Genomic DNA, 24,076 nt, shown 5'->3' on the forward strand with positions numbered 1-24,076 from the left:
AAGTGGTTACGATCTCAAGAAACTCAACAAAAACAAAATATTTATTTCATTTCTAAAATATCAATATGTGTTTATTTATGCTCATCGCATCTTTTAAATTACCCACTTTATAATGCGTTAACAAAATATTATGTAATGGATGCCCTTAGTCGTTATGTCGGGCAAACATCTTATCATCGGCAGAAAATACAACTTCCGGCGTATACCAGAAGTGGCGTCATTGCGTGCTGCTTCCCGCTCCGTCGTTCTTTGTACGTTTGTCGGTCTCGGTGTAATACCTCAGAGGAAGAAATCAGCCGCAAGATTAAATGTAATGTTGTAGGATAAATGTTACAATACGAGCTTGGTGCTAACGCAATGCATAGGATAGTTTGTGAGGTGGCTGCACGTAGTAATTGCATTTGAGACGTGTGAGAATTAGAGACAGTCAGTGCATATAGACTGTTGCATGTATATGAACCAGGGCCTGTGTACAGGAGAGGGAATACTGAAAGGCACTTCTGTTTGCACAAAGGAACCCGGCTGTTTAATAATCCGGGATAATCTACACATTTTTGTGCATGTAAGATAACAGGCCTTTAATGTGTGAAAACAGGGAGCAGCACTCTAAAACGCCGACAACGTGTACTTTTTTGTTTGTTTGGTGGGATTTAGTCATTATGTGCATTGGGGTAGAGCTTATGTGCATTGAAGTATGCGTTCACATTTATTTTTGTGAGAAATTATTCCAGATGTGAAGAGGGAAAGGCCCAGATATTTTGTGTTGGGATAGTGGGCCAGATGTCTTGTGCTGAGTTAAAAAGGGCCCTGATGTAATTTGCTAAGCAAGGGCATGTGGCTGATGTCTTGAGCTGAAAAGAATAGTGGTTACCCAGATGCCCTGAATTGAAAGTGTTCCCTTTAAAGCTTGTGGTGAGAGAGGTGAAGGTCCCTGACCACTTGCTTTGTGAGAGAGGAGGGTCCCCCTGTCATCTTGTAGTGAGAGAGGGGCATTTCCTGACACCTTGGGCTGAGAGTGTCTTGCACTGTGAGAGCAAGAGGTGAACCTGTTAACGCCTTTGTTAAAGGGACAGTATACACTCATTTTCATATAACTGCATGTAATAGACACTACTATAAAGAATAAGATGCACAGATACTGATATAAAAATCCAGTATAAAATGGTTTAAAAACTTATAAGCTTTCAGTTTAGCTCTGTTGCAAAGGCAGTTGGAAAGCCCACTGCAAGTGGGAAATAAGACACTCCCCTTCTTTTGCATATGAAAAGACCCTTTACACAAACAGGAGCAAGCTGGAGAAGGTAGCTGATGGTATTCAAATAAAACTTTGGGGCTTGGTTAGGAGTCTGAAAATCAGAGCAATGTTATTTAAAAATAAGAAAAATTATACATTTTTAAAAAAAACTTTATGGGCTTTATAAATAGATCATCTACAAAACATTTATGCAAAGAAAAAATGAGTGTATAATGGCCCTTTAAGAAAGAGGGGTGTCTCCTCTAATGCTTTGTGCTGAGATAGGGGCGTAACCTATATCTTCTGCTGATAGGGATGGCATCTGTCCCCTCTTAACACCTTGCACTGAGAGGGGCGTTTCCTTTCATATTGCGCTGCAAGAGATAGGGGTCCCCTGATGACTTGCATTGCGAGAGAGTGGCCCATGTGTATAGAATGGCAAACGATTAGAAGAGATTTGACCCTTTTTTGGTAAAAATGGGAGATGGGAAGAACCAAACCTTTTGTTAAGATGTACAGCAAAGGTGGTGAACTTTTTTGTTGAAAGTTGAATTCTCACTGGCCAGGCGTCTGTTTTGCAGAGTATAAAGTCAAACAATGGCTGACAGCGATGACGAGTACGACAGAAGAAGGAGGGACAAGTTCAGAAGAGAGAGAAGTGACTACGATAGATCAAGGGAGAGGGAAGAGAGACGGAGGGATGATTGGAGTGACAGGTAATACTGAACTCTTATCATACGGAGTACTGATTAATGTACATTTTATTTGAAAGAGTAAGACTAGTGCCTCTTGTTAAAGGGACACTGAACCCAATTTATTTTCTTTTGTTGTTCAGATAGAGCATGCAATTTTAAGCAACTTTCCAATTTACTCCTGTTATCAAATTTTCTTTATTCTCTTGGTATGTTTATTTGAAAAGCAAGAATGTAAGTTTAGATGCCGGCCCATTTTTGGTGAACAAACTGGGTTGTCCTTGCTGATCAGACAGCACCAATAAAAAAGTGCTGTCCATGGTTCTTAACCATGCTGGCCAGTTTGCTGGCTCCTTCGCTTAGATGCCTTCTTTTTAAAATAAAGATAGCAAGAGAACGAAGAAAAATTAATAGGATTAAATTAGAAAGTTGCTTAAAATGGCATGCTTTATCTGAATCACAATTTGTTTTTGGGTCCAATGTCCCTTTAAGAGATGCATCTCTGCAGCTGTTGCTTCAAGGGGAATAAGGAACCCTAACCCTCTTAATTTAGGGGTGACCATTGGGGTTAGAGCTTTGCCCCTCTGATTCCAATGTGACTTTCTGCCCCTAAGGAACATGTTGGGGATTGATGACATCTACAAGTATGTGTTAATGGGGGTAAATACAGTTAACTTCTTTAGGAATGGTGTCTTGTGTAAGAGTTAACCTTTTTAATAAAGTCCTGGCATTTTTTTTGTGCAAAAAAGTTAACTTTTTGTAGTTTCTTACTATAGGTGATAGAGTATGGAACCCTCACTGTTTCTTATCTTTTAGGGAATGGGATCGTGGACGAGAGAGGAATCGTCGAGGAGAATACAGGGATTATGACCGGAGCCGGAGAGAGAGGTTTTCACCCCCTCGTCATGAAATGAGCCCACCCCAGAAACGCATGAGGAGGGACTGGTGAGTGTAGTTAGTTACAAAGTTAGCTTGTTTCCCTAAAAAAAAAAAAATCAGATTGGCAGTCTCCCAGTCTCCCTCTTCTAAATATTACTGGACTCTTAAAGAACAGTAAAATCAAGATTACACTTAAAGGGACAATAAAGTAAAAATTAAACTTTCATGATTCAGATGGGGCATGTAATTATAAACAACTTATCAAATTTACTTTTATCATCAAATTTGCTTTGTTCTTTTGGTTTTCTTTGTTGAAAGCTAAATTTAGGCTTATGCTAATTTCTAAGCCCTTTAAGGCTGCCTCTTATCTCAGTGCATTTTGACAGTTTTGTACAGCTAGGCAGCGGTAGTTCGTGTGTGCCATATAGCTAAAGTTGTGCTCATGCCCGTGGAGTTATCTAGGAATCGGCACCGACTGGCTAAAAGGCAAGTCTGTCAAAAGAACTGAAATAAGGGGACAGTCTGCAGAGGCTTAAGGACAAGGCCATTTTTCAATTTCTTTCCTTTAAGGCCCAGGTCTATTTTTACATTTCTGTGGTGTTTGTGTTTAGCTGTAATTTTCCTCTTACTCATTTACTGTACCCACACATTATGTACCGTTTTTCTCGCCATTAAATTGACTTTCTAAAGATACCATTATTTTCATCATATCTTATAATTAACCATAAAAAAATTATAAAATATGATGAAAAAAACACACTTTTTCTAACTTTGACCCCCAAAATCTGTTGCACATCTATAACCACCAAAAAACACCCATGCTAAATACTTTCTAAATTTTGTCCTGAGTTTAGAAATAGCCAATGTTTACATGTTCTTTGCAAGTTATAGGGCAATAAAATACAAGTAGCATTTTTTTTTTTTTTAATTTTAGCTATAGTTTCATTGGAACATTATCTGTCCGGAGTCCCTGAATATCCCTTAACGTGTGTGTGTGTGTATATATGTGTTGTGTTTTTTTTTTTTTTTTTTTTTTTTTTTTTTTAGTAGACAACCCAAATTTTGGTATATTTTATGCCACCATATCACCGCCAAATGCGATCAAATAAAAATCGTAAACTTTTTCACAAACTTTGTTTCTCACTGAAATTATTTACTAACAGCTTGTGCAATTATGGCACAAATGGTTGTCAATGCTTCTCTGGGATCACCTTTGTTCAGAAATAGCAGATATTTATGGCTGTGGCATTACTTATTGGCAATTAGAAGGCAGCTAAATGCCGCTGCACACCACATTTGTATTAGGCCCAGCAGTGAAGGGTTTAATTAGGGAGCTTGTAGGGTTAATTTTAGCTATAGGGTAGTTTAGTAGACAACCCAAAGTATTGATCTAGGCCCATTTTTTATATATTTCATGCCACCATTTCGCCGCCAAAAATTAAATAAAAAAAATTGTTCACTTTTTCACTAACTTTGGTTTTCTCACTGAAATGATTTACAAACAGCTTGTGCATTTACGGCACAAATGGTTGTAAATACTTCTCTGTGATCCCATTTGTTCAGAAATAGCAGACATATATGGCTTTGGCGTTGCTTTTTGGTTATTAGGCCGCTAAATGCCCCTGCGCACCACACTTGTATTATGCCCAGCAGTGACAGGGTTAATTAAGTATCTTGTAGGGAGCTTGAAGGGTTAATTTTAGCTTTAGTGTAGAGATCAGCCTCCCACCTGACACATCCCACCCCCTGATCCCTCCTAAACAGCTCTCTTCCCTCCCCCACCCCACAATTGTCCCCACCATCTTAAAGTGAATGTAAATTTTGATGCTAAAGTGTCCGTTTTTTAAAAATTCGATTAAAAACACGGGCACTTTAATTCATCAAAATTTACATTTCACTCGTTGTGAAGAAATACTTATCTTTTAAACTTGACAGCAGCTCCAGCTTCCTTCGGTTGTTGCAAGCCATTTCTGACGTCAGAAATTATGGATAGGTCATCCTCCAATCACGGCTTCCCCCGGGGGAATCGGTGTCTGATTCAATGCCGTGATTGGAGGAAGCTGGATTCATCATTTTAGACCCAGGAAGAGGCTTTGCGACAGGTGGAGGAAGCTGGAGCTGCTGTCAAGAGTAAAAAGTAAGTTTTTTTTTTTTTTGTTTTTTTTTTCACAGCACGAGTGAAATGTAAACTTTGATGAATTAAAGTGCCTGTTTTTAATCAAATTTTTTAAAACCGGGCACTTTAGCATCAAAATTTACATTCACTTTAAGTACTTGCCACCATTTTGGGTACTCTCAGCTGTCTGCCAGTACCCACTTTGCAATAAAATGTGGCCCTTTTTTTTTTTTTTTTAAAAAAAAGAACTTTTTCTGCAGTGTAGCTGCGCCCCCCCCCTTCCCCCCTATGTTTTCAGATTTATTTTTCCCTCCTCTGCCACCCATCACTTACATTTTTACATGTTAATTGCGGCCAGATTGCGTGCGTACGCACGCACCCCTGACAGGCATTTCCCATTGCTGTCCGGAAGCTTACCAGCGATGGGCCGCTCACCCGCCTCCCTGCAGCTGCTCCCACCCACCAACGATCAGCACCATCGCCGGCCGATGCAGAGAGGGCCACAGAGTGGCCCTCTGCATTGTTCTGCCAAAAAAGGTATTGCTGTGATGCCTCAGTATCGAGGCATCACGGCAATACCTTGAATGCGGCTGGAAGCGATCAGGATCGCTTCCAGCCGATTGAAACCCCTAATGTCGTACAGGATACGTCGCTGGTCTTTAAAGACCAGTTTGTGTCCGACGTACCCTGTACGACGTGTGTCATTAAAGGAACATGAAACCCCCCAAAAATATTTAATTATTCAGATAGAGAATGCAATTTTTTTAAAAAAAGTTTCCGATTTATTTCTATTATCAAATTTGCTTTGTATCCTTTGTTGATACCTAGCCAGGTGTCCTTTTAAATAAAAGGTAATCACAGATGTAAAAAGTATTTTAATATAATAGTGTTGGCTATGCAAAACTGGGGAATGGGTAATATAGGGATTATCTATCTTTTTAAAGAATAACAATTCTGGAGTAGACTGTCCCTTTAAGTCTCTTCTGAGTTTTTCATGGCTGAATATACAAGGTATTTTGATACAGGATGACCCAATAACAATCTCTTGATTCTTCTTTTTTTTTTTTTTCTTCTTCTTAGGGATGATCATAGCAATGACCCCTATCACAGTGGTTATGAAATGCCATACTCTGGTTCTGCAGGTGGTCCAACTTACGGCCCACCCCAAGCTTGGGGACATCCTGAAATGCATGTCATGCCTCATCATGGGATACCTATCCAAGCAAGGTAAATGCTTATATTCCAAATAAATACACACTGCTATTCAAAGGCATTACATATCCAGATCCTTGTAATCCTATTCCCTAGCTTGACATCATCTAGGTTATTCCATTTTGTATCCGTGTGCAAAATCTCTTATGTGACTCTTAAGTTTGTCAAGTATGGGTATGCTCATTGTTATAGAGAACTAAATGTTTAAGATTTTGTATTCATTGTAAAACATTGAAAATGTATAATTAATTGATATGTTGCTCATATAGTCTGTAAATGCAGATGTCTGTTTCTCTTTGCCTGAATTTTAAAATTTCTAAATTCTAAACTAAGCACATATTTATAATGAATAGTGTTTCAGCAGGATATGACACATTCCCTACCGATATCATTGTCAATTTGAGAAGTAAGTTTCCTCAAATTAAATATGCACCATTATAATACTCTTTCCTTAGGGTTGAATTAGTGAAGCAAACTGAATTGCTACCTGTTCTATGCAATCTTAGTGTATAACTCTGTATAATGTAAACTGTTTCAAATATACCTAATATTCCTAATATCCATGTTATTTCTCACCTAAAATACTAATTCCCTAAAGATGTTTTATTATGCAAAGTGAAAAAACCTGTGTGTTTACATATAATCCCTTCACTTATCTCTGCTCCTCAGACTGGGAAACATGCATGATGTCGATCTGGGGGCACCGGCCCCTGTGATGAAGACGTTTAAGGAATTTTTACTTTCTGTGGAGGATTCAGTGGATGAGACAGAGGCCGTGAGACGTTACAATGACTACAAGATGGAATTCCGACGCCAGCAGATGCAGGACTTCTTTTTGGCCCACAAAGATGAGGAGTGGTACGATCTACTGACTAAAACACTTTCTCTAACCCTTATACATGCCTTTCACATTCTTTCTATTTGCTACTTTTTCTTGAGCTTTTTTCTGGTCTGCGTGTTCCTTATTGTATGTCTTCTCATATCTGTCTTGATATTTATTTATTTTTTGTTTTGTTTCCACTTTAGACTTAACCTTGATTCTGATGCTTTCCTCACCCTTAAAGAGACATTAAATTCAAATTGATGCCATGCAGTTAAATGTTACTCCCCTTTTATGGAAAAATAAACTTTTAAAATAGATTTTGAAACTTATGATAACTGTATGTTTAAGCACTTGGAATTCACTGGCTGATAAGGGCACCTCCTGTATCTTTCTTGGTGGACAGTTACATGACTCAAATGCAAAACCGCATTGTACGTTACAGGAACATTTTAAAAATGCTAACTCTTCAAATTAAGAAAAAGTATATATTTTTTTTCCCCCCTCCATTTTTTTAAAATAATTTAACTATTGAAAATTGTGCTTTTGCCACTTCCCTCAGTCTGACGTGTAACCTGCAGGATCCACATTTCTGGCCCTGCAACATTTTACACAGTGATTGGCCTCTCAGATGATATGAGACAGGAATGCTCAACCTTGGCTTTCAAGCGGTTTTGGAACTACATTTCCCATGATGTTCAGAAACTTAAAGCTGGCTGAGCATTATGGGAAATGTAGCTCCAAAACCCTCTAGAGGGCCAAGGTTGAGCACCCCGATGTAAGGTAAACATGCTTTAGAGACTTTTAAAAGGATGTGTCCTGTGACTGCGAAATAACTTACATTTTGCTAACAAAAGGAAGTTTTTAAATGCTTTTAAAACATTTATTATGTATGCAGCACTATCACAATGCAGTGTTAAACTGCTTATATATGTTGTGCATATATTAAATTACTTTAATGTCTCTAATACCTTCTTACATTCCCACTTTACATTCTTTTTTTCTTTACACCATTTACATATTTCCTATTTTTTGCATTCTCCCCAACCTCTCCTTTTCTATTCCTTCATGCTCTTATTTCCTCTAAGTCCATGTTTATAGGCAAATGTATATTTACTTATATTATGTTCATTTCTTTAACCAAAAACACGCTTTTCTCCTTTTCCAAAGCCAATCAAGTTTCAGGAATCCACCTCCTACCACCATGTTTTTCTCCTGTGTTTTTTTTTTACTGGCGTGTTTTTTTTTCCGACGGTAGTCAGTTAGGACCTTTTTTATTTTCATTAGTTTTCCAATGTTATAGGGCTAGCAAGTTAGACTGCAATGGGGAGAAACCATGTTCTTATAAAATCTCCCAAAAAATAAATAAACATTATCCCCTGCAGAGGATATTGGTGAATATAAATGTATTGTGCTGACTCTGCTGCCCGGTGCTGATCAGGTAACATTTTGGGTGGCAAATTAATGTCTTATTTGTTATGTTTGGGTGGAGGTGGGAGAGAGGGAGGTGTGGGAGTGTTGCTTTATAAGTCTGTGGCAGAAAGAATTATCAAGGAATTGGTTCATGGGAGATAGCAGTGAATGATACTTATTTCCTTACAGCATTTTATTTTAACAGAAACTTGGTAACTGTGTTTAATCCATGCAACATATTTGAGTTTTAAGCTTACACTCCTGGTGCACTCCAGAGCCAGTTAGGAGTAGTATACACCTGCAATTGGCAGCTTTGTTTGTATTCTGCTCCTAATTGGTTGGTCGGCCATATCCTGTTTAGTGGTGGCAATAGATTGTTGATCGTAAGCACAAAACGTGTGGCTGTGAACACGTAGTTATGAAGAAGCATTCATGTAATATTTAAATGCTCTAACAAGGTATTTATTGCATTAGAATATCATTCCAAGCGTAGTTATAGCAACAGATGTAAAGAGCGCTAATTGATAGCAACAAACAGATGTAAAGAGCGCTGCTATAGCTTAAACTCAGAATGGATCAATCTTCGATGATAAATATGTATGTATGTCTATTTTTAATCTAAGATTGATCCATTCTGGGTTTAAGCTATATTGGAGGTCTTTTACATCAGTTTGTTGCTAGCACTACTCATTTTTTATATATTCTAAAGGGGAATATCCCTTCCTTAGAGAGCATATCCAGCCGTTTGTTTCTTATCATTTCAAGGGTACATTGTGGAAACCGTTTTTTTTTCTTAACATTTAAAATACTTCAGAAAATGTGTATTTAGTAAGTAAGTTGCTTTACATAAATATCCTTTTTTGTCATGCAAGTGTAAGTTTTTTTTTTTTTTTTTTTTTTCACCAACACAGCTGTGGGAGTTGTTTCTAACAGTCGGCTGCAATGAAAATTTAAATAGCTTTACTTAAAGGGATACACTATTAAATTCAAAAAATTATCATGCATATGAAAGGGCAGTATGTAAAGTTAAGCTGTGCGGACTAATAATAAAGAAAATAGGAAATGCATGTTTTTTCACAGTGGGTATTTTAAGATCAGATGTTCACTGGCTGATAAGTTTTCACAGCTGAGAAACAATTTTTTTTTACATTTTTTTTTTTTTTTTTTCATTCAGGGTTAAGAAAATGAATGTGACATAGCATTCAAAATTTGTATTTTACCAATTTGCACAATCTCTTTATTACTAAGATGTGTAAAATTTAAAGTATATAGCTATATATCCATTTGTGATTGGCTGATGGCTGTCAGGGGCAGAAAAAATAAATAACATTGAAATTTGTCCAAAAAAAATAATCATACTCATTAAAATCGTACTCATTTGAAAATCAGACTGTTATTGTATTGTGTTTTTTGTTTAAGCATTTGTTGATAATGCAAATCTATTGTTTTGAATAGGCCTATAATTGAAAGTTATTTAAATTGAAACTAACATAGCATTATTCAATGGCTTGGCCAATAGTAGGAGATATACAACTCCCACAGATGTATTGGAGAAGACAACCACATCTGTGCATGATTGAACAGAAAACCTTGTTTTATTGAGGATCTGAACATGTACTTTCCAAAAAATATATCTGTAGTACAATGTTCTCTGCTCTATTACACAAAATAGAAAGAGAAGTCACATTTTTCTTTTAAAAAATTTTAAACTAGTTATTCGCTGAAAGGACAAAATGTATAATCATTGTGTTTTTTTTTAAACTACTCTATAATTGTAAGAAAATTAATTTTAGGGGGAATTAATATTGATAGGACAGGGTGCAACAGCACAATCTTGCACAGCTTCAACAGAAAGAATAAACTGATTTGCATTGCAGTGTTTTGTCAAGAGAAGGGTTAAATTATTCTTGAGTACTCTGTCAAAAAAATGTGAGCACTGTTCTGTGAAGCTTCAGCAAAGTGCTTAACACCTTTGCTAGAATGGGCTAAAACCTATTGCAACAGTTTGTGGCATTCAAGGGGTTAATGGCGTTAGAATCTGCATGGCTTATTGATGTTGGATGATGCTTAGAATTTGGATTTCATTATTTTCCCTTTTTTCCTATCTCCCTGCCCTCCGTTCTTTAGGTTTCGCTCAAAGTATCATCCTGATGAAGTGGGTCGGCACAAACAGGAGTCGCAAGCTGCTGTTCGCAATCGTCTTAATTCCTTTTTATACCTTCTTGATAATGGCTGGTTGAATGATGTGCTTCTTGACATAGACAAGGCTCCTGCCATAATTAAAGTGATGGATGCAGGTACAGTGTTTGCCCAGTGGCTTAAATACATGTACATCTTGATTTTTCCTTTCTACAGCTCATTTTCTTGTGTCTGGGCTCCATCTAAATCTACATTGTTACATAACTTTTCTCCATTTAAAAGGTGAACATTGAAAAAATGTCTTTTTAAATTCAAACTCTTAAGCTCATAGTATTTAAGACACTGCCTTTAAAAGAGGGAGAACGGTCTTGCCATACACCTAAATCTAATTGTTTTGCAGCTGTAATTAAGATGGAGGGTGGAACTGATATTGATCTGAAGATTCTAGACGAAGAGGAAGAAGAGGCAAAAGGAGAGGCTGCAAAGAAAGAGGAGGCACGAAACTCTGAGGGGGAAAAGAAGCCAACCAATGAGAAGGATGGATCAACAAAGGTGAAGAATAGGAGCTTAAGCATACATGTTTATGTAGAAAGGAACATTAATGCATTTTTAGATGGCTATTCAATGTACACATTCTAATGGAGTGTTAACTATTTGTAGGCTGATAAAAAAGAAGACGAAAAAGAAGAAGAAACTGAAGAGAAACCTGTGAAAGTTGAAGTGGAGGAAGAGAAGAAAGAAGAAAAAAAAGAGGAGCCTGAGAAAGAAACAAGAAAGGTGTGGCAAAAAATGAGACAAAACAAAGGAGATGGACAAGACCTCAGTCTGTTAGACTGAATATATTCCTGTCATTACTTTTGTAGGAGTGTCTGTATGGTCTCTCCTCTGTTGGGTGGCAGTGGCTGAAGGATTATTATTATTACTTTGTCTTATTTATAAAGTGCCAATAAATGTATATATGGGGAGTATTAGATATCTGGGATAACAGCATTTTATTAAAGGACCAGTCAACACAGTAGATTTGCATAATCAACAAATACAAGATAACAAGACAATGCAATAGCACTTAGTCTGAACTTCAAATTAGTAGTACATTTTTTTTCTGACAATTTTAAAAGTTATGTCTTTTTCCACTCCCCCTGTACCATGTGACAGCCATCAGCCATTCACAAATGCATACACGCTTATTCTTGCACATGCTCAGTAGGAGCTGGTGACTCAAATTTTAAATATAAAAAGACTGTGCACATTTTGTTAATGGAAGTAAATAGGAAAGTTGTTTAAAATTGCATGCTCTATCTGAATAATTAAAGTTTAATTTTTATTGAGTGTTCCTTTAACTTAAAAGATGAATAATTAACAGGCAAGTCTGAATGAGAATATTTTAAATTAGTGTCTTTATTTAACAGTCAAGCAAGAGAAAGCGGAAGAGAAGTGGTGACAGTGATGATGGCAGTGATTCAGAATCTTGCTCTGAGACTTCAAGCCCTAAGCCAGAAAACAAAGAACAGAATGGTAGAGGTGAGTACCAAAGTAGATTGTTAAAGGGACATTCTGCTTTTCATATCACATTGCAAGAGTTTTTGCAAAAATAATTATTTTAAAAGTGATCATTGCTATAGTGGTAACTTTTCTCAAGAATATGAACAGACGCTTTTAAAGCAGCAGTCTGTGCTTGTACATCCTCTGCATGTACAGGATGTTACAAGTGACTATAATGCAGAGATGTGGAAAAAGCATTAACCAGTTAGAATGGCAGTTTACTAGTGTTATATTGGGAATTAGCGCAGACAATTTTTCTTTTGCAGTTTTCAGTGTTCTGCGCAATGGCTTCAAATTATTCAAATTTTTTTAATGGAGAAGTTAGACAGCACTTTTCCTTTCTCTTTACATGTGGGTTAGTAAATCCCTTTTCAACTGTGTCAATTTCCACCTGAATATAAAGTAGCCAGGTGGGGGCAGTGTAATACATTGCAAGAGTAGAACCTTTTCTTTCATTTCTAAAAAAAAATACTTGAGCTATTCAAAACTCAAATTATTTGCATAATTTAACATTGATTTAATGATTTGTGCAACAAATATTAAGAAATGTAATAGCCAATATTGGCTTAAATTTTAGCCAGTTGGTGTGACCATTAAATAGGTCCTGGGGTGAACACTGCTGACTGGCCTCAGGAGAGTTGGTCAAATTAGGAACTGCAAAAACATAATTTATGTAAGAACTTACCTGATAAATTCATTTCTTTCATATTAGCAAGAGTCCATGAGCTAGTGACGTATGGGATATACATTCCTACCAGGAGGGGCAAAGTTTCCCAAACCTCAAAATGCCTATAAATACACCCCTCACCACACCCACAAATCAGTTTAACGAATAGCCAAGAAGTGGGGTGATAAGAAAAAAGTGCGAAAGCATAAAAAATAAGGAATTGGAATAATTGTGCTTTATACAAAATCATACCACCACAAAAAAGGGCGGGCCTCATGGACTCTTGCTAATATGAAAGAAATGAATTTATCAGGTAAGTTCTTACATAAATTATGTTTTCTTTCATGTAATTAGCAAGAGTCCATGAGCTAGTGACGTATGGGATAATGACTACCCAAGATGTGGATCTTTCCACGCAAGAGTCACTAGAGAGGGAGGGATAAAATAAAGACAGCCAATTCCTGCTGAAAATAATCCACACCCAAAATAAAGTTTAATGAAAACATAAGCAGAAGATTCAAACTGAAACCGCTGCCTTGAAGTACTTTTCTACCAAAAACTGCTTCAGAAGAAGAAAACACATCAAAATGGTAGAATTTAGTAAAAGTATGCAAAGAGGACCAAGTTGCTGCTTTGCAAATCTGATCAACTGAAGCTTCATTCCTAAACGCCCAGGAAGTAGAAACTGACCTAGTAGAATGAGCTGTAATCCTTTGAGGCGGAGTTTTACCCGACTCAACATAGGCATGATGAATTAAAGATTTCAACCAAGATGCCAAAGAAATGGCAGAAGCTTTCTGGCCTTTTCTAGAACCGGAAAAAATGACAAATAGACTAGAAGTCTTTCGGAAAGACTTAGTAGCTTCCACATAATATTTCAAAGCTCTAACAACATCCAAAGAATGCAACGATCTCTCCTTAGAATTCTTAGGATTAGGACATAATGAAGGAACAACAATTTCTCTACTAATGTTGGAATTCACAACCTTAGGTAAAAATTCAAAAGAAGTTCGCAACACCGCCTTATCCTGATGATAAATCAGAAAAGGAGACTCACAAGAAAGAGCAGATAATTCCGAGACTCTTCTGGCAGAAGAGATGGCCAAAAGGAACAAAACTTTCCAAGAAAGTAATTAAATGTCCAATGAATGCATAGGTTCAAAAGGAGGAGCTTGAAGAGCCCCCAGAACCAAATTCAAACTCCAAGGAGGAGAAATTGACTTAATGACAGGTTTTATACGAACCAAAGCTTGTACAAAACAATGAATATCAGGAAGATTAGCAATCCTTCTGTGAAAAAGAACAGAAAGAGCAGAGATTTGTCCTTTCAAGGAACTTGCGGACAAACCTTTATCTAAACCATCCTGAAGAAACTGTAAAATTCTCGGAATTCTAAAAGAATGCCAAGAAAAATGATGAGAGAGACACCAAGAAATATAAGTCTTCCAGACTCTATAATATATCTCTCTAGATACAGATTTACGAGCCTGTAACATAGTATTAATCACAGAGTCAGAGAAACCTCTTTGACCAAGAATCAAGCGTTCAATCTCCATACCCTTAAATTTAAAGATTTGAGATCCTGATGGAAAAAAGGACCTTGCGACAGAAGGTCTGGTCTTAACGGAAGAGTCCACGGTTGGCAAGAGGCCATCCGGACAAGATCCGCATACCAAAACCTGTGAGGCCATGCCGGAGCTACCAGAAGAACAAACGAGCATTCCTTCAGAATCTTGGAGATTACTCTTGGAAGAACAACTAGAGGCGGAAAGATATAGGCAGGATGATACTTCCAAGGAAGTGATAATGCATCCACTGCCTCCGCCTGAGGATCCCGGGATCTGGACAGATACCTGGGAAGTTTCTTGTTTAGATGAGACGCCATCAGATCTATTTCTGGAAGTTCCCACATTTGAACAATCTGAAGAAATACCTCTGGGTGAAGAGACCATTCGCCCGGATGCAACGTTTGGCGACTGAGATAATCCGCTTCCCAATTGTCTATACCTGGAATATGAACCGCAGAGATTAGACAGGAGCTGGATTCCGCCCAAACCAGAATTCGAGATACTTCTTTCATAGCCAGAGGACTGTGAGTCCCTCCTTGATGATTGATGTATGCCACAGTTGTGACATTGTCTGTCTGAAAACAAATGAACGATTCTCTCTTCAGAAGAGGCCAAGACTGAAGAGCTCTGAAAATTGCACGGAGTTCCAAAATATTGATCAGTAATCTCACCTCCTGAGATTCCCAAACTCCTTGTGCCGTCAGAGATCCCCACACAGTTTCCCAACCTGTAAGACTTGCATCTGTTGAAATTACAGTCTAGGTCGGAAGAACAAAAGAAGCCCCCTGAATTAAACGATGGTGATCTGTCCACTACGTCAGAGAGTGTCGTACAATCGGTTTTAAAGATATTAATTGAGATATCTTTGTGTAATCCCTGCACCATTGATTCAGCATACAGAGCTGAAGAGGTCGCATGTGAAAACGAGCAAAGGGGATCGCGTCCGATGCATCAGTCATAAGACCTAGAATTTCCATGCATAAGGCTACTGAAGGGAATGATTGTGACTGAAGGTTTCAACAAGCTGAAATCAATTTTAGACGTCTCTTGTCTGTCAAAGACAGAGTCATGGACACTGAATCTATCTGGAAACCCAGAAAGGTTACCCTTGTCTGAGGAATCAATGAACTTTTTAGTGAATTGATCCTCCAACCATGATCTTGAAGAAACAACACAAGTCGATTCGTATGAGATTCTGCTAAATGTAAAGACTGAGCAAGTACCAAGATATCGTCCAAATAAGGAAATACCACAATACCGTTCTCTGATTACAGACAGAAGGGCACCGAGAACCTTTGTAAAAATTCTTGGAGCTGTAGCTAGGCCAAACGGCAGAGCCACAAACTGGTAATGCTTGTCCAGGAAAGAGAATCTCAGGAACTGATAGTGATCTGGATGAATCGGAATATGCAGATATGCATCCTGTAAATCTATTGTGGACATATAATGCCCTTGCTGAACAAAAGGCAAGATAGTCCTTACAGTTACCATTTTGAATGTTGGTATCCTTACATAACGATTCAATATTTTTAGATCCAGAACTGGTCTGAAGGAATTCTCCTTCTTTGGTACAATGAAGAGATTCGAATAAAACCCCAGCCCCTGTTCCAGAACTGGAACTGGCATAATTACTCCAGCCAACTCTAGATCTGAAACACATTTCAGAAATGCTTGAGCTTTCATTGGATTTACTGGGACACGGGCAAGAAAAAATCTCTTTGCAGGAGGTCTTATCTTGAAACCAATTCTGTACCCTTCTGAAACAATGTTCTGAATCCAAAGATTGTGAACAGAATTGATCCAAATTTCTTTGAAAAAACGTAACCTGCCCCCCTACCAGCTGAGCTGGAATGAGGGCCGCACCTTCATGTGGACTTAGAAGCTGGCTTTGCTTTTCTAGAAGGCTTGGATTTATTCCAGACTGGAGATGGTTTCCAAACTGAAACTGCTCCTGAGGATGAAGGATCAGGCTTTTGTTCTTTGTTGAAACGAAAGGAACGAAAACGATTATTAGCCCTGTTTTTACCCTTAGATTTTTTTATCCTTTGTTAAAAAAGTTCCTTTCCCACCAGTAACAGTTGAGATAATAGAATCCAACTGAGAACCAAATAATTTGTTACCCTGGAAAGAAAGGGAAAGTAGAGTCGATTTAGAAGACATATCAGCATTCCAAGTTTTAAGCCATAAAGCTCTTCTAGCTAAAATAGCTAGAGACATAAACCTGACATCAACTCTGATAATATCAAAAATGGCATCACAGATAAAATTATTAGCATGTTGAAGAAGAATAATAATAATATTATGAGAATCATGATCTGTTACTTGTTGCGCTAAAGTTTCCAACCAAAAAGTTGAAGCTGCAGCAACATCAGCCAATGATATAGCAGGTCTAAGAAGATTACCTGAACACAGATAAGCTTTTCTTAGAAAGGATTCAATTTTCCTATCTAAAGGGTCCTTAAACGAAGTACCATCTGCCGTAGGAATAGTAGTACGTTTAGCAAGGGTAGAAATAGCCCCATCAACTTTAGGGATTTTGTCCCAGAATTCTAATCTATCAGACGGCACAGGATATAATTGCTTAAAACGTTTAGAAGGAGTAAATGAATTACCCAAATTATTCCATTCTCTGGAAATTACTTCAGAAATAGCACCAGGAACAGGAAAAACTTCTGGAATAACCACAGGAGATTTAAAGACCTTGTCTAAACGTTTAGAATTAGTATCAAGAGGACTAGAATCCTCAATTTCTAAAGCAATTAGTACTTCTTTAAGTAAAGAACGAATAAATTCCATTTTAAATAAATATGAAGATTTATCAGCATCAACCTCTGAGACAGAATCCTCTGAACCAGAAGAGTCATTAGAATCAGAATGATGATGTTCATTTAAAAATTCATCTGTATAAAGAGAAGTTTTAAAAGATTTTTTATGTTTACTAGAAGGAGGAATAACAGACATAGCCTTCTTGATGGATTCAGAAACAAAATCTCTTATGTTATCAGGAACACTCTGAACATTAGATGTTGATGGAACTGCAACAGGCAATGGTACTTTACTAAAGGAAATATTATCTGCATTAACAAGTTTGTCATGACAATTAATACAAACAGCTGGAGGAACAACTACCAAAAGTTTACAGCAGATACACTTAGCTTTGGTAGTTCCAGCACCAGACAGCGATTTTCCTGAAGTATCTTCTGACTCAAATGCAACGTGAGACATCTTGCAATATGTAAGAGAAAAAACATATAAAGCAAAATTGATCAAATTCCTTAAATGACAGTTTCAGGAATGGGAAAAAATGCCAAGGAACAAGCTTCTAGCAACCAGAAGCAATGAAAAATGAGACTTAAATAATGTGGAGACAAAAGCGACGCCCATAATTTTTTAGCGCCAAATAAGACGCCCACATTATTTGGCGCCTAAATGCTTTTGGCGCCAAAAATGACGCCACATCTGGAACGCCGACATTTTTGGCGCAAAAGAACGTCAAAAAATGACGCAACTTCCGGCGACACGTATGACGCCGGAAACAGAAAAGATTTTTTGCGCCAAAGAAGTCCGCGCCAAGAATGACGCAATAAAATGAAGCATTTTCAGAAATAGACCCCGTAGAAGGAGATCATTGAATTCAAACAGGCAATACTCTCCTCACATCCCTCTGACATTCACTGCACGCTGAGAGGAAAACCGGGCTCCAACCTGCTGCGGAGCGCATATCAACGTAGAATCTAGCACAAACTTACTTCACCACCTCCATAGGAGGCAAAGTTTGTAAAACTGATTTGTGGGTGTGGTGAGGGGTGTATTTATAGGCATTTTGAGGTTTGGGAAACTTTGCCCCTCCTGGTAGGAATGTATATCCCATACGTCACTAGCTCATGGACTCTTGCTAATTACATGAAAGAAACAATGGTTTTGTTAAAATGACAGCAGCTTGCCATATCTATTTCTGCAAAAAGTCTGCATTGGCTCCTCCAAATAAGGCAACTGGTGATGAGGTGTCAATGTGTTAGTGTCTTATATAGCAAGATCACATCAAAGGCTTTTCAGAAAAGGGGTTTCTTGTCTCTTTGCCCATACAGAGAACAGTTTTGTAGATTATCTTTGATGTCCCATAAAGGGACAGTATACAGTACAATTGTTTTTCCCTTAATGTATTTTCAGTGACTTGTTATACCAGCTGCAGAGTATGAAATGTATGAGATTTCATTTTCAGGTTTGTGTATATGAATTAGCTTGTTTAGTGTTTTAAAACCACAACCTATCAAAATGGTTTGAGCTTGCAGGTAATATCAGATCTCATTGGGTTATCACTTAGTGTACACACACTTGCTCTTTATCTTATATTTGTCTGGAACACTAAAGCTTAAAGGGACAGTCAACACCAGAATTTTTGTTGTTTAAAAAGATAGATAATCCTTTTATTACCCATTCCCCAGTTTTGCAAAACCAACACTGTTATATTAATACACTTTTTATTTCTGTGACCAACTTGTATCTAAGCATCTTCTGACCGCCCCTAATCACATGACTTTTAGTTATTATCTATTGACTTGCATTTTAGCCAATTAGTGCAGTGTCTGCCACTAGCCACAAACATGATCACAATGCTATCTATATGGCCTACATGAGCTTGCTCTCCCCTGCTGTGAAAAGTAAATAAAATAGAGGCGCCCTTCAAGGGCTTATAAATTATCATATGAGCCTTCCTAGGTTTGCTTTCAACTAGAATACCAAGAGAACAAAGCAAAATTGTTGATAAAAGTAAATTGGAAAGTTGTTTAAAATTACATGCCATATTTGAAAAATTAAAGGTTTTTTTTTTGGACTTGACTGTCCCTTTAATACTTAAAGAGAAGAATAGAAAATGTGTTTTATTGCTTAACTATCCTGCACCCCACCGGGTGGATTTGTTTACATAGGCTTGTTAATAGCCTGGACGTAAGACAAGGAACTTTCAGTATAGGTGTGGATACCACAGGCTAAGTCAGCCATTTCAAATGCTGAAATAAGGGTAAAGAAGCTACTTGTCAACTTGTAATACACTCCAGCAGGTAAAGATAATTGGGAACAATATAAAGGTGAGAAAAAATTTGGTATATTGTCCCTTGAAAGTATGAGAAACGCGTTGCTATTTTTTACGCAATTTAATTTGCAAACCTCTAAACATACAATATGAACTTCTATTTTATAATCTTATGTCCCTTTGATTCTGTTGCAGTATTACATTGGTTAGAGGAAGACAACATTACATGCAATTTTAAACAACTTTCCAATTTACTTCCATTAAAAAAGTGTAGTCTTTTTATATTGAAACGTTTTGAGTCACCAGCTCCTATTGAGCATGTGCAAGAATTCACAGAATTAGCGTATATGCATTTGTGATTGGCTGATGGCTGTCACATGGTACCAGGGGAGTGGAAATAGATTTTTTTTCTGACAATTTTAAGTTATGTCTATTTATTTGAAGTTCAGACTAAGTGCTATTGCTTTGCCTTATCTTGCATTTGTCGATTATGCAAATTACTGTTGACTGGTCCTTTAAATCTGCTGTATTATAATGGAATTGCTTTATTGGTTGTAGAAATCATTAGGTGTACAACATTGTTATAATTTTACATTTTCATATCACTTTAAGTTGCAATAGGATATCCTTATAGGAACAAAATATTAGGAAGGCACTTGTGGGGCATGCAGAAATAGTGCAATCTTGCTACTGTTAGCAAGATCACGGCAGAGAGAGGCCCAGGACAGCAGCGTCATACAGGGTACAGCGCTGGTCGTTAAGGGGTTAATATAACCATTTTGGTTATGCAAAACTGGCGAATGGGTAGTAAAGGGATTATCTATCTTTATAAACAATACAAATTCTGGAGTAACACTCCCTTTAAACGTTTAATGTTTTTTTTTTTTTTTTATTTAAATGTGCTTTTTTTTTTTTTCCTTCATCATTAATACTTTTAAAAGGTTGATGATAGACTTGCACATGGAGCTAAAAAAAAATGTAATAGACTCACAGAAGATTAACACACACTGAAATGACTTTGCATATGTCAAACGCTCATTACTACAGACTTTGTCTGTTTTAGAACCATCAATGCTGCTGGATTGAACTGCAAATCCTACACCTGTGTAGACGAGCAGCATTTTATCTCGGGGTAGGGCAAGCAAAGAGGCAATAATAAAAGTTGGAAAACTCTTATTCTCTCTCCCATTTGAAGGCTGTTATTGGACTATGCAATGGGGACAGAAGCAAGGGAATAACGATCTATCTTTACTGTGTTTTGCTGTATGATACATTCAGACTGACCGCTTTTGTTGTAGTGTTTGGTAGTTTTCTACATTCTATTTACATTTACCAGAAATAGTGGTGCAAATCATGAGTTTATTTTTCCAAAATAATTGCTTCATTGTGCATGGTTCAGACCTGAGTATTTAAATTCTAAATTCCTAGGCATGTTGAAATGTAAAGCATCTGCCAATTTGTTTTTTTGGATAGTACGCAATGCAAAAATCATGTAGAGAATGCCCCAAAACATTGTGGATTTGTGGGACCTTGTGCACATGATTAAAAAATGTTGCCTGGATACTTTTGTTTCTTGAGATATTTTAACTGAGACCAATAAATCACTATCTTTATTTTGTCCCAGATGAGGTTCCCCAGAAGAAGGAAGAGGAAACAGAGAAGCCAAAAGAGAAGCCGAAGGAGGATACAGTGAAACCCCGACCATTGCACAAAACCTGCTCTTTGTTTATGAGAAGTATTGCTCCAAACATCTCCAAAGCAGAGATTACATCGGTATGTTCACCTGCTATATGCTTTACAATGCAAGAGAATGTTGTCCCTTTCTACTCCAAGAAATTAAGTGTCATGAGTGTTTCTACTCCTAGTATTTCATGTGTGTTAAGACAAATTATATATATATATATATATATATATATATATATATATTGTGTACATATATATATATTGTGTACATATATATATATTGTGTACATTTTTTTTTTTTCTAGCTTTGTAAAAGGTATCCTGGATTCATGAGGGTGGCATTGTCTGAACCTCAACCTGAAAGGAGGTGAGCTGTGTAAAAGATTGAAGATGCTTTAGTGACTATAATTGTTTGAACTGATATTTTAAAATCTATATATTCTTGATGTATCATGTTTTTTTGAGATTGTTCTAAAACATACATGCTCACTCAGCTATTTTTTTTTTTTCATCAGGTTTATCCGGAGAGGTTGGGTGACTTTCGATAGAGGAGTTAACATTAAAGAGATCTGCTGGAACCTGCAAAATATCCGGGTATTGACATGCATAGTTTTTAAAATACTCATTTTCTGGGGAGCTGTATGTAGCTATTTGTAAACAGATAATCAGGAAATAATTATATTGTTACTGCACATTAAATTGCTTCTCGTACTGTAGACTTACATTTTGTAAATGTTTACAAAATTTTGTGAATTGGTTGGAAATTTCTTTCATAAGATGGTTAGAGTAACGTGTGGGATTACACCCCTATCCACATGTGATAACCTTGTGGACTCTCACAATCATGAAGGAAATTAATGCATCAGCTAAACATACATTTTTGTTTTTTTTTACTCTTGGGTGTAGGTTTTTCTTTTAAAGTGATGTTAAATCCTAGCGTTTCTGAAACCAGTGCTAGAAATAAAGGGGACTTTGTTATTATTTGCCTGCAGCATATGCAGCACTAAGCGCCTCAGGCTGCCCACGGCAGAACACTATTTTATCAATGAGGTTATGTTTGCCTATAGCATATTAGCCATTCAGCATGCTGTCAACTGGGCCGCACGGCTATTGGCTAAGAGGTGGAAACGTCGGCTTATTGGAAAAAATAGCGTTTTGCAGTGGGAGGCCTGAGGCGCTCAGCAAAGCAAACGCTGCATAAAGTATTTTACCCTTAATGACTGAAAGCCCCCCATTTTTTTTATTGTGGAACATAAGAAGGCATACAGACCTGAAATAAGCTTAGGTTTCATAGTTACATGCTTTGTCAAATAAACATGAAAATAAAAACAAAAGCCACACATTTTGTCCTTTTAAATAAGCTAATCGGACATTCATGGGTCTGTTGTGATTATGTAATAGTGATGTACATATAGTATAAGAAATAAGTCCCTTAAAGGGACACTGAACCCAAATTTTTTCTTTCGTGGTTCAGATAGCACATGCAACTTTCTAATTTACTCCTATTATCAATTTTTTTTCTCTTGCTATCTTTATTTGAAAAAGATGGCATCTAAGCTATTTTTGGTTCAGAACTCTGGTCAGCACTTTTTTTATTCGTGGATGAATTTATCCACCAATCAGCAAGGACAACCCAGGTTGTTCACAAAAATAGGCCGGCATCTAAACTTACATTCTTGCATTTCAATTAAAGATACCAAGAGAATAAAGTAAATTTGATAATAGGAGTAAATTAAAAAGTTGCTTAAAATTCCATGCTCTATCTGAATCACGAAAGAAAACATTTGGGTTCAGTGTCCCTTTAAGGACTGTGAACTAAAGAGGCAACATTCTATTAAAACAAGTTTATAAATTTAAGTATAGATTAAAGTCCAAAACTGAACCAAACTTAGTGTCCTAGAATAAACGTAGTACCTTGTATGATATGGGAATAATGTAGTATTTTGAGTATAGAAGTATAATAAAGCATAGTGTTTGCTACAATTATTGATGTGGTAATAACGCCATCTATTGGTGGAGAAATAGTATAAACATCATGCTATTATGGATAAATGTCTTGTATATTGTTAAAAAATAAATAAATAATAAAGCAGGCCACCATTAGAGCAGAAAACGAAGTATTGATAAATAGTTAAGAGGAAGAATCCTTGCTACATTAGTGGACATGTGGGCTTACAACCTCTTCTACATTGAGACATATAAGAGCTCTTCATACTTAGCATATGTCATGTCATGTTAGCCCTTCCGCAACTCTGGCCGCTAGCCACGGAACAAAGGCCAACCTTATAATCAGCCATTTATGCCAACTTGGACGCTGGTAATACAGCATGCTTCATAAAAATGATATTCAATGAGTCAGCATGTCTGCCACTATCACAAATGCAAGGTTGCAAGCTTTAAGAGTAACATAAGATGGCGTGGTAAGGGTATATGGTCTGTTATCACAGTATTACAACTTTAACTATGACATAGCTATAAATTCTAGGAAGAAAACATGCTAATATATATCCGATTACTTTGAAAATAACAATACACACAGATAACTAGGTAAATGATACTGAAAAATCCTGGAGTCATTATTTAAGACAAGGCTAAAATATCTGGAGAAGAGTGCAGATATCAACCCCTGGGTTTTATCTGCAGACAGGGCTAGGTCTCTTTGGGTATGTAAAAGTCTCCTTGTAGTAGTTTAGCTAGCCTAATCAATAAAAGTGGATGTCTCAGATTTGCACAAAAAAGCAGGACCTTTGGGACGTTAAAGAGCCGTATCATACCGTATGGATTAATGGAGACTTCAATGTGTGAGCCAGATTAATCATAAAAGCCATCCTGAGTTTTTTGCTTTCAGATAGGAAGCTTGATCTCTGTTCTAAGAGTCCTGGCGGTCCCCTCTGAGGTACCATGAGCATCAAGTTCTGTCCTGCCCGCAGAAATATGTAGGATGTTCTGGTCGTTTTAAAGTACAACAATAAGGGAAATGGACATTGTTCGTCCTGATGTAGTTGTGTGACAACTGGGTTTGAAATGTCTGCAAGTGTGTTGCATGACACAGCAGAAGACCTCTTTATTCTGTGACTTG

General features: G+C 37.1%; 1 protein-coding gene across 1 annotated transcript in view; it reads left to right on the top strand.

Annotated features, from left to right (window-relative positions):
- Positions 1–205: 205 nt before the first annotated feature.
- The window catches only part of SRRT (serrate, RNA effector molecule), a 33,706-nt gene continuing 9,835 nt past the window's right edge, over positions 206–24,076 (top strand). Inside the window, exons 1-12 of the mRNA XM_053718364.1 lie at positions 206–310; positions 1,816–1,950; positions 2,743–2,871; positions 6,002–6,148; positions 6,803–6,991; positions 10,494–10,663; positions 10,906–11,057; positions 11,166–11,282; positions 11,915–12,026; positions 20,939–21,087; positions 21,303–21,364; positions 21,513–21,591. Coding sequence (XP_053574339.1) covers positions 1,832–1,950; positions 2,743–2,871; positions 6,002–6,148; positions 6,803–6,991; positions 10,494–10,663; positions 10,906–11,057; positions 11,166–11,282; positions 11,915–12,026; positions 20,939–21,087; positions 21,303–21,364; positions 21,513–21,591 — 1,425 coding nt within the window. The 5' untranslated portion in view covers positions 206–310; positions 1,816–1,831. The remainder of the gene's footprint in view (positions 311–1,815; positions 1,951–2,742; positions 2,872–6,001; positions 6,149–6,802; positions 6,992–10,493; positions 10,664–10,905; positions 11,058–11,165; positions 11,283–11,914; positions 12,027–20,938; positions 21,088–21,302; positions 21,365–21,512; positions 21,592–24,076) is intronic.

The sequence above is a fragment of the Bombina bombina genome, chromosome 6 (genome assembly GCF_027579735.1).
Source record: "Bombina bombina isolate aBomBom1 chromosome 6, aBomBom1.pri, whole genome shotgun sequence".
In the NCBI taxonomy this organism is placed as follows: domain Eukaryota; kingdom Metazoa; phylum Chordata; class Amphibia; order Anura; family Bombinatoridae; genus Bombina; species Bombina bombina.